The sequence below is a fragment of the Scyliorhinus canicula genome, chromosome 3, assembly GCF_902713615.1.
Source record: "Scyliorhinus canicula chromosome 3, sScyCan1.1, whole genome shotgun sequence".
Taxonomy (NCBI): domain Eukaryota; kingdom Metazoa; phylum Chordata; class Chondrichthyes; order Carcharhiniformes; family Scyliorhinidae; genus Scyliorhinus; species Scyliorhinus canicula.
The window spans coordinates 178,488,568-178,500,040 of record NC_052148.1 but is presented as its reverse complement, the minus strand read 5'-3'; the positions used below and the strand labels follow the sequence as shown (position 1 = coordinate 178,500,040).

General features: G+C 42.0%; 1 protein-coding gene across 4 annotated transcripts; it reads left to right on the top strand.

Moving 5' to 3' along the window:
- Window positions 1-502: 502 nt before the first annotated feature.
- Window positions 503-10,335, top strand: LOC119963151 (interleukin-8-like). 4 transcript variants are annotated; one of them, XM_038791818.1, is made up of 4 exons: window positions 503-654; window positions 4,005-4,137; window positions 9,229-9,305; window positions 10,121-10,335. In XM_038791818.1, the coding sequence occupies exons 1-4, from the start codon at window positions 594-596 to the stop codon at window positions 10,159-10,161; spliced, it is 312 nt and encodes a 103-aa protein (XP_038647746.1). In that variant the 5' UTR covers window positions 503-593; the 3' UTR covers window positions 10,162-10,335. The 4 variants fall into 4 exon arrangements, with proteins under 4 accessions (XP_038647746.1, XP_038647747.1, XP_038647745.1 ...); XM_038791819.1 differs by having other exon boundaries at window positions 10,116-10,335; XM_038791817.1 differs by having other exon boundaries at window positions 9,229-9,312; window positions 10,116-10,335.
- The last annotated feature ends 1,138 nt before the right edge of the window (window positions 10,336-11,473 follow it).

The window sequence follows — 11,473 nt, the reverse complement described above, 5'->3', positions numbered from 1 at the left end:
AAGACTTTAGGACTTTCGTCCATGACTTCAGCATGAAATTTGTAGACATTTCATATGAATCTCATTGGGTTTTAGCCATTCAGCAAAGTAATACGATGCAATAAATCTTTAACATAAATTTTAATGTATTTTGTGAGATTACACAAACCATTTGATGGAGGGGATTACAATCAAAGAATCCCTACATTTAGGAGGCCATTCAATCTGCATCAACCCTCCAAAAGAACACACTACCTGGGCCCACTCCCCTCCCGATCCCCGTAACCCCATCTAACCTACGCATCTTCGGACACCAAGGGAAAATTTAGCCTGGTCATTCCACCTAAACTGCACATCTTTGAGATGCATTGCAGCTTAAAATGAAGGACAAAATTAATCCATGCATTAAAGGTATTTGAAGCTGACAATGCACATGATTTCAGAATTCAAAAAAGAACAGCATTAAAGGAAATTAAATAGAATGACGTAGTTCTGACAACATAACTTCCTCAAATCTTGCTATTAAATACAAGTCTGAGATGTGTCAAACTAACATTGTGAAGGTTTCTCGTCGCTATAACTGAAAATTAGTAGAGACCTAAACACGCTCAACAATGAGGATTCACGCAAGATTTCTGCTGTTGGGTACAATTGTGATCTGCTTGGCCGCTCATGGTAAGATCTTTTAATCCATATTATTTTTTTTTTTTTAAATAATTTTTATTGAAGAGATTTTTTACATGAAAATATTTACCCCCCCTAACCATAGACTATTACAAAATATTCCCTCTTAACAGATATCCCCCCCCGCGCGCTGTCCCTCCCCCCCCCCCAAAAAACAAACAAAGCAACAATTAACATCAAACATGAACTGCGAACAAATTTGTCCGCATTACAACCTTAAATAACCCACCACACCCGTTGTTGCCACATGTAAGAGGCATGCCTACAGAGAAACTGAACCTGTATTTTCGACATTTAAGCCGAAATAGCTGCCAAGACGAGGAGCTTGCATGTATTGGGAGTCAACGCCGACATAACCTAAATTGAGAAGTTTAATTTTGCTTTGTTACCATGCATCTATGAAAAATTCAATGGCATTGTTGATTTCACCAAAGTTTCAATAAGATCAAGATTTGACATGGATTATTTACAATCATTGAGTCAACTAAATGTGATGGTATAGCTTTATGACTGCTTTAATCATCCTTCAGAAGGTGTGTCATTGCAGAGTATTTCGGCTTAAATGTCGAAAATACAGGTTCAGTTTCTCTGTAGGCATGCCTCTTACATGTGCTCAAGTGAAATTTTACATACTGAGCTCTTCTTTTTTTATTCTGCTTCATTTACTTTATTCGCACTTAACATGAGACAGAACCATAAACAAGAGCAGTGAAGAAACAATCAAGTTGGAAAAAGGAAACCCTGTAAAGAGGTGCGAATCAAATGAGGGGGGAGTTCAACAAAGCAGGTCTTCAATTTAGATACGGGTTGATAAAAATAATTTGCCAGATGGTCGATGGGCAACTGCTGCCTGCGCATTAAGCAGAGAAAAAATGTTGAGGAAAATATCCCTTTTATGCTCTTCACACAACTCTATGGTCATGGCCCAGTATGAATGGGAACTTGTGTGTGAAACTGTGATAAACTGGAGGCAGTGTGATGCTTCCACGTTGTTCCCATACTGTGAAAGCAAGTTTCACAAAAAAAGTCAGCGCTGGTCTGTCAGCAACATCTTCAGACTTCCAGCAACATCTTCAGACCTCCAGCACAAAAGATCCTGGGCAAAAGTTTACCTGTGGGATTGAAGACCCTGCGCTCAGAAACACACAGAAGATGGTACTAGTGGGAAACAGACCTTCAACTGTGATTTTCCCTAAATTGGCCGATTAGTGACTAGTGGCTCACCGTCCAGGCAGGTTCTCGAAGCTCACGGACTAACACGAGGCGCTACAGCGTGAAAGTCACAGCAGGAAAAAACAAAGAGGGCAAGACGGAATGCCCCTTAATGGAGGCACCCACTCTCTAACCAATGGTCTTTGCATCAAGTTCACAACTGAGGAGGTGAGTAGGGGTGGGGGGCAGTGGAGGAATCCCCTCTACAGAGGTTGTTTCCAAAGCCAGGCAGGCAAGGAGGGCATCCACGTCTGCCAGAAGTATCAGACTGGTCTGCCTCCAGACAGCTAAACCCCCCCCCCCCCCCCCCCCCCCCCCCCCGCAGCATGCTGGGACCGGGAAACCAACTAAAAATCTCAGTCAGCTGGCAATATGTAAGAGGATTCAATTGGCCTCCAATTTATTCAATAAAAGTAAAATACTGGAGATGCCATTCTGCAGATCTGAAATAAAAACATAAAGTGCTGGAAAAACTCAACAGGCTTGATTTGACTTTATTTATTGTCACATGTACCGAAGTACAGTAAAGTATTTTTCTACATCAAGGGAATGTACACAGTACGTAGATAGTAGACAAAAAAGAATAATCGACAGAGAACGTTGACAAACAGTGATTGGTTATAGTGCAGATCAAGGGGCCAAACAAAGTAAATACATGAGCAAGAGCAGCATAGGGCATCGTGAATAATGTTCTTACAGGGAACAGATCAGTCTGAGAGAGAGTCATTGAGGAGTCCAGTAGCTGCGGGGAAGAAGCTGTTCCTATATGTGGCAGCATCTGTGGTGAGAGAAAGAGAGTTCACATTCTGAGTCCAATATGACTCCTCTTCGGAACTGAAGAAAGGCAGAAGTGTGATGAGTTTTATGCTGTTGAAAAAGGGGAAGGGTCAGACAAAGCAAAGAGAGAAGATCAGAGATTGGGGGGGTGGGGAGGGAGAGAGATTAAATTACAAATATGTCGTGGAGCAAAAAGCACTCTTTTTGCCTATTAATCCAGTGGGAAAAAACTGCACGGTCAGGATTTTCTGGTCCCGCCCACAGTGGCAATCGTTGAAGGTGGCATTGGAAACTCCCTACCAGCGTTTTTAATAATTTTACAGCCAGTTAAGTTGAAGCAGTCTCTGAAAGGCATAATTTGTACTAAAGCTTGCTCAGAGCGTTGAAATTTGCGCTTCTAAACCTGCAAAAAAAGTGCAAAAAAATTGTAACGGTCATTTAATATTGGTGACTTATGGTTTGGTGGCGAATGGCTATTTCTAACAATTTGCTTATTTGATTAAATCACTTCAATAGAATGCAAATTAAAATTGCTTTTAATCACATTCGGCTGACTCTAGGATTGCTGGAGTAAGAAAGACAGGGAAAAGAGGCATGGAGAGAGAGAGAGAGAGAGAGAGAGAAAGATGTAACAAGTAGAGAAATACCCCAATCTATTACAAATGACCAGAGATGCTGTAACAGTCCAAGTGTCTGATGCCATTGGGTACCAATTTATGTCTGAAATTCCAGATTTTCTTCCAAGCCATATGATATCTGCTGTTTGGGTGGTTCAATGAGTACTCAATATTATTTATGCCAAATTGAAATCAGGATGGATGGAATGGAAGTCTCCCCTCTCCACCAACCTTCAGGTTCCTCCCTGTGGTGAGAAAAAACATATTTAAAAAGAGGATGGTCAAACTACCACAAACATATTGTTCTTTGTTTCTTTCTAAAGAGGAACTAGATGGTTGCTTGAAATAGAGGAATTTTTGAAGTGTGTAGAGAACAAGCAGGACCTCGTGATTAGACTAAGTAAATATGTTCTTTTGCATGAGAAGTAGGACTCGCCTGAATACATAGGAATTGGTTAAAATGTGGAACTCATTACCGTAAGGATTATCGGAGATGATTAGCACTTTGATATATTTAAGGAAGAGGTCGATAAACAACTTAGATGGTGAAGGGGACGGAGCCTCATGCAGACTATAAACACTAGCACAAAATAACTGGCCAAATGGCTTCTTTCTGTGATGTACATTGGATGTTATTTTTGTCTATGTAACCCACAATTTTATCCATTTTTCTATGCAAAGCGGAGTCTCTCTTGTGCCTCCATTTTCACATCCAATCCTTTCCTTTCACTACAGGTTTCTGTATAGGAACCATAACGAACTCGAGATGCAAATGTGTGAACGTCATCTCTAACTTCATTCATCCAAGAAGATATCAGCATGTCGGTGTCTTTAACCAGGGCTCCTTTTGCAGGAAAGTAGAAATTGTGTAAGTATTGAAGAAAATGGTGTCTCAGACTTTCACAACATTCAAATAAGCATGCAAATTACCCAAGTCAGAACAAAATAAAACCGTCTAAGATTAAAAAGTTGAAGTTAGTTTAATTATCCTACAGTAGAACAATGAAATAGGGCCATTTTGGTGACAAATCCCCCAGATTTCAATGGACAGCTGTCATTGTATAATGGTCAAATCTGAATCACATTTTATTTTGGCACTTAAAACATTCACTCTGGACAGGCTGGAGATAACATTTTGAGCTATTCCAGTGGATTCCCACTGCAAGTGGGGCAGAATCCAAGAAAATTGCCACAAACTTCACAAAGACACTGGGTACAAACTGTTGGGTCCAGATACCATGATAGCTTCCAGCCTTCACCCAACCCCTGCAATACCATCGATCCAAGGGGATGAAAACTGTGGGAATGGACCTTAAACAGAGATCCACACTCAGGGCTTTTGAGTTGGCGCTAGATGTACAAACATCCTGCAAACCTCCCATCAGCCAAGACTGGGGCCACTAGCAAAACCAGCTAGAGTTGAATTTGAACCCCACTAGACTCGGGACACAAGGTTTTCATGGTAAAGATGTACAAGCATCCTCTCCCTGCCAACATAGCCATTTTATAGAACTGGGACCCTAGGTAGGGCACCCCAAAAAATGCTGGGAGTGTGGGGGGGAGGTAACCTAGCATCCTCTCTGACTCCAGCAACCTCCCACCAACAGATTAGTCAGAAGATCCACTATTGCTACATTTGGCCTCTCCTCTTGAACTGTGAACATCACCAGCATCAGGACCAAAATCCAGCATAGCTGCAAGGGTTGGATCCTCAAGATCAGGCAAGTGGAGAGCATTCCACTCCAATCCTGACTTGTGCCTTGGATTAGTGGACAGGTTATTTTGGGAGGGGTGTGTCAGGCACTGAGTTACTCGCTGTAGGATTCCTAACCATTGAACAGCTCTGGTAGCCACAGTATTAATGTGGCTAGTCCAGTTCAGTTTCTGATGAATTGTAACCCACAGGATGTTGAATGTGGGGGATTCAGCGATGGCAATGCCATGGAGTGTCAAGGGGTAGTGGTTGGATCTTCTCTTGCAGGAGATGGTCATTACCCGTCACTTTTGTAGCACAAATGTAACTTCCTACTTGTCTGCCCAAGCCTGGATTTTGTCCTGCCCTTGCTGCATTTGGACATGGACTGCTGCATTATCTGAGGAGTCACGAATGGTGAATATTGCGCAGTCATCTGCGAACATCACCACTTCTCTTTATGATGGGAGGGAGATCATTGATTAAGCAGGATTAAGCAGCTGAAGAAGGAAATCCTGCAGTGATGTCCTGGAGCGGAGATGCTTGACCTCCAACCACCACAACCATCTTCTTTTGTGCCAGGTATAACTACAGCCAGCAGAGAGTTCTCCCCAATTCCGATTGTCTCCAGTTTTGCTAGGGCTCCTTGATGCCATACTTGGTCAAATGTTGCCTTGATGTCGAGCAGTCACTCTGGGGGAGGGGGGGGGGGGGGGGCACAGTGGTTAGCACTACTGCCTCATGGCACACAGAACTTGGGTTTTATCCCAGCCCCGGGTCACTGTCCATGTGGAATTTGCACATTCTCACCCCCACAACCCGAAGTTGTGGATTGGTCATGCTAAATTCCCCCTGAATTGGAAAAAAATGAATTGGGTACTTGAAATTTATAAAATAAAAGTTACTCGCACCTCACCTCTGGCATTCAGCTCTTTTGTCCACATTTGAACCAGGGTTATAAAGAGGTCAGAAGCTGCGTGACCCTGGTGGAGTTGAAACGTAGCATCCTGAGCAGGTTATTGCTTGGTAGCACTGCTGATGACTCCATTCATCACTTTGGTGATGATGGAGAGTAGACTGTAGACTCTGTGATAAGCACGGGCAGCACGGTAGCCTTGTGGATAGCACAATTGCTTCACAGCTCCAGGATCCCCGGTTCGATTCCAGCTTGGGTCACTGTCTGTGTGGAGTCTGCACATCCTCCCCGTGTGTGCGTGGGTTTCCTCCGGGTGCTCTGCTTTCCCCCCCCCACAGTCCAAAGATGTGCAGGTTAGGTAGATTGGCCATGATAAATTGCCCTTAGTGTCCAAAATTGCCCTTAGTGTTGGGTGGGGTTACTGGGTTATGGGGATAAAGTGGAGGTGTTGACCTTGGGTAGGGTGCTCTTTCCAAGAGCCGGTGCAGACTCGATGGGCCGAATGGCATCCTTCTGCACTGCAAATTCTATGATAATGGCTGGGTTGCATTTATCCTGTTTCTTGTGCAACCAGCACATCAAGACAGCAACATGTACTATTTACAAGAAGCACTGCAACAGCTCGCCAAACCTCCTTCGATAGCAGCTTCCAAACCTGTGACCTCTATCATCTGGAAGAACAAGAACAAAAGACACTTTAAAATTCCCTTTCAAGTCACACACCATCGCAACTTGGAAATATATTGCAGTTCCTTCACTTTCTGTTGTGCATTTACTTACACCATATGGACTGAAGGGGTTCAAGAAGGTGGCTCATCACCACTTGCTCAAGCACAATTAGAAATGAACAATAAATACTGGCCTCGCCAACGACACACACATCTCATGAAAGAATAAAAAAATGTGGCAGGAGAGATGGATCCAGTATCCTCGTTCAGGAAACAAAGTTAGAGTGTAGCTACAGAATTAATTAGAAAGTGAAAAATGAAAATGAAAATCGCTTTATTGTCACGAGTAGGCTTCAATGAAGTTACAGTGAAAAGCCCCTAGTCGCCACATTCCGGCGCCTGTCCGGGGAGGCTGGTACGGGAATCGAACCGTGCTGCTGGCCCGCTTGGTCTGCTTTAAAAGCCAGCGATTTAGCCCAGTGAGCTAAACCAGCCCCTGTGTGATGATAGATGTCATTTTTTAAATGTTTTTGGGAATATCGTGGTATTCTGTAAAGAAGGCTGTGTGTATGTATGTGCGCAAGTTCATGATTTATTAAACTGGGTGAAGTTTAATAAAGACAGCTTATCTGTGAGAGCTATGATGTGGAGATGCCGGCGTTGGACTGGGGTGAGCACAGTAAGAAGTCTTACAACACCAGGTTAAAGTCCAACAGGGGTTTGTTTCAAACACGAGCTTTCGGAGCGCAGCTCCTTCCTCAGGTGAATGGTGAGGTATGTTCCAGAAACATTTATATAGACAAAGTCAGAGCTGAGAGATAAAAGGGTAAAGAACCATGCATTTTTAATGAAGGGCGATGGTGAGGTTGGATTTCCAAGTAAATAAATTGAGTTTAAAATTTGCAGTAGGAGATAAGTAGAAACTTAACTTTCCAGCTGTTGGAATTTCAACAGGAAGCTCTAGAGTGGCAAAGAACTTTTACAAAAGTTTCATAAATAAATGGGCAGGTATATTCAATTTTATTAACCTGAAAGTGGAGGCACTGAGGAAACATAAAAGATTTTGATATTTTACAGAAGTTGAGTTCAAAGGGGTTTTGGAGGACAATGGAGCCCGAGATGAAAGGGGGAAAAGATAGTCAAAGAAAGATATTTAGCCGAGTTGTGGTGTGGCAGTGTGGGGGGAAATGTTTGAGGCCAGGTGTGCAAGTTGTGAATTTGAAGCAGCCATCTAGTTGAGCTAGAGAAGTATTTTGTTTTCAAAAAACAGCCTGTTTCTGAAACTTTTTTGTGGATTTATGTATGAGTGGAACTGTTCGAGTTAGAACCTCTACAGTGCAGAAGGAAGCCATTCGACCCATTGGGTCTGCACCAAACCTGTGAAAGAGCACCCTACCTAGATTCACTTCCCCCATGCCTATACCTGTAACCCCACCTAACCTGTACATCCCTGGAGACTAAGGGGCAGTTTTAGCATGGCCAATCCTCCTAACCAGCACGTCTTTGGGCTGTGGGAGGAACACTGAGCACCCGGAGGAAACCCACGCAAACACAGGGAGAAAGTGCAAACTCTAGTCACCCAAGGCTGGGATTGAACCCGGGTCCCCGACATTGAGGCAGCAGTCCAAACACTTTGCCACTGTGCTACCCTGGTGTGATATATCTTCATTAAAGTGACAGTTCTGTGCCTTGGGTAATATTACTGCATTTTATAGTTAAAAATCTGTAAAGGTTTTTCAGGGATTGTTAAGACCTTTAACTGTAATTCCAAGCTTGAGTTTTTTTTCTTGTTAATAAGTCTTTTAAAATGTGTTACTGGAGTTCTATGCTCTTGGGCCAGTGACCTTTCCTCCTCATTTTACAAATACAAATTGTGATAAGACAGGTTTCCTTCTGGGATCCAACTTGCTCAGCAAATAACATATGCTGCTGTTGTAACACAAGGGGATTTATTGTTGCATACAAAAGGGAATACTTACTACAAGCAGTTTGTGAGACCACACCTAGAGTACTGCATACATTTCGGTCTAATTTAAGTAAGATACACTTGCATTGGAAGAATGCAGATAAGGTTTTATTCTGTTGATTTCTGGGAAGAAGGGGTGGTCTTATGAGGAAATGTTGAACAGGTTGGGCCTAGAGTCATTCGAGTTTCGAAGAATAAGAAATGATCTGATTGAAAGCAAAAGGTTCTGAGGGGAATTGATAGTAGATGCTGAGAGAATGTTTTTCCTCATGGAGGAATCTAGAACTAGGGGCATCATTTCAAAATAATAAGAGTTGCGCATTTAAGATGGAAATGATGAAGAATTTCTTCACTCAGGAGGATTGTGCATCTTTGGAATTCTCCACTGCACAGATTGTGGTGGTTGATTCATTGAATATATTCAAGGCTGAGAGGCACATATTTTTGGCCAATACGGAAGCCAAGGGGTTATGGGGAACAGGTAGGAAAGTGAAGTTGAGGCCAAGATGATCTTATTGCACGATGGTGCAGGTTTGAGGGACCATATGGCCCACTCCTGCTCCCTTTTGCATTTTCTTGCATTCTTATAATGAATCCACACGTGACATGATTTACAGTATCACTACTATTTATGTTAGGAAAGTGAATGTACCTGCAGGAGCTTTTACATGTCATTTCTAATGTTTCTCTTTGAATAATTTCTACACTTGTTACAGAATCACCCTGAAGCATGGGAAAAGAGTCTGCGTCAATCCCAAAACTCAGTGGGTCAAGAGAATGGTTTCCTTCCTGGGTAAACGGTAAAATATTAATTCTACCTACTTACTGATGAGTGCACAGGAATCATTTAGCAGATTGTGAATAGACCTAGTTGAAGACACAGACAAGCATGCACATGCACGAGTAATTCAGCAGTTGAGTATTATTGGGCAACGCCATCTAGCTCCAGCGAACACACGCGCAAAATGCAAATTATAACAAAGAGTAACATGTTGATAAATGCAAGGGGCAGAGAAAATTGGAGGTTTTAATAGGGGTTGAATAGTGGGCCATGGAGCTAGGGAAGGCTTCAAGGAGGGGGTCATGGTGGGTTGGTAGTGGGATGTCCAATCGTCCTGCACACACTTTCATTTTTGATCCCACCAGTTTCTCTTTGCTCACAACTTCAAGATCTGTTCAGTGCATATACTCCCCTTTTCATGCCAGAATGTATTACTTTATTACTTCAAAACATTACCACACTTCTAAAGCTTTTCCAATCGGAACAACATTAATGTATGCAAACACTATACCCTGTCTGTCACCATCTTTCAAACAAAACTGCTACATTTCTTGTATTAAGTGCCTGAAATTTTATAAAAGGGCTCCAATAAACAACTTTACAAATGCCTTCTGAAAAATCCACATGGAGAACATCTACTACACTCTTGGCCTCTTTTGAAGATGATTGAGCAAGTTCAAAGTTTATGGAAAAACAAGAATATTCATCTTTTTAATATCTACAATGGTATTGCTTTTCCAAATATCATAAATATGGTTTATGTTTTAGTCACAAGTGAATTTTCTATCCACTGCAACATACTCTATATTTTGCATTTCCTAGAGCAGCAGGACCTAATGAAGTAGTCACAGAGTCATCAACTGAATGAATGTGAAGTGGAAATTCTACTGGGAGCCAACGTTTTGCCGTGTAAAGTTTACTGTCCCAGCCAGTACCATAACAGAGTTGTTTGCTACCATTTCACTCGCTTACCTTAGAACTAATATCACAGCATTCAGAGAATGTAACTCCTTTCAATAAATGCTAATAGTCTTTGCTACTACTTATTGCGTCTGGGCTGCAGGTTTAATGTGTCAAATTATTTTTGATCCAATAAATTGACAGTAATTTTAAGCGTGATATCAATGTTTCTACCAAAATCCAAAGAAATGAATCTTCCGCTCATTGTAGTTTTATGGAAAATGATTTGTAAAAGTGTTTTATATTGTTTTTCTCTAAAACGGATAATGGGTGGGATTCTCCGCCCCGCCGCGTCACATTTCTGCCCCGACCGGCCGGCGGGATTCTCCGTTACGCCGGCCGGCCAATGCGGTTTCCCATTGTGGGGCAGCCCCACGCCGTCCGGAAACCCCCACTGGCATAACGGAGAATCATGCCGGCGGAGAATCCCGGCCAATATATTTGTATGAATTCCAGCTCTCAGCTATTTTATATAATATGCTTGGACACTGGAATAAATTCTAAAAGATTGCATTGCTGCCAGAGATATGTTCAAAATGAGCTCATGGACCCAGTACTATATTTTGTATATTTTCCATTATCATCAGTGTTGTTAATCCTAGCTTTATCATGTACCTTAATTTTAACATTAAAGATTTAGTTGAGCTTCAATATTATCCTAACAAATCCGTAATTTGATGCACCCTCTTTTGCCTCCTGGGATATATTTATTTTGCACTCTGTCATGTGAGAGTACCTTTAAGAAATGGGTATTTATAAATGGGTATGTATATAAATATCTGTAGTGAGTGTACCTTTAAGGAATGGGTGTTCATAACTGCAGTGATGTCAGAGAGTGGGTGGAGCTGGGCTGTTTGTCAGCTTTTTACTTTCGTTTTAGGCTGTTTGCTGCAGGGTGTGTTTTAGTTTTGTTATCAGTGTTGGAGCTGAAGTCAGACAGAGCAGGTGCACTGTTGATCTCTCTGCCATGAAATGACTGTCTCTTGATCATTTGGTGAATTCAGAATTATAAATGTTTTCAGTAATGAATGTAAACCTGATGTGCTTCTGTTAAAAGGTGTTTCTTTTGTCTTCTCGACAATCTATTAAAAGTTGTGAGTCAGGTGAACTCCATGATACACTTTGGGGTTCTCTAAACCCTGGCCCATAACAACTCAATTGATCTAAATTTGAAGATGTTTTATTGACTGATCATGACTTAATTACACCATTTTTGAATG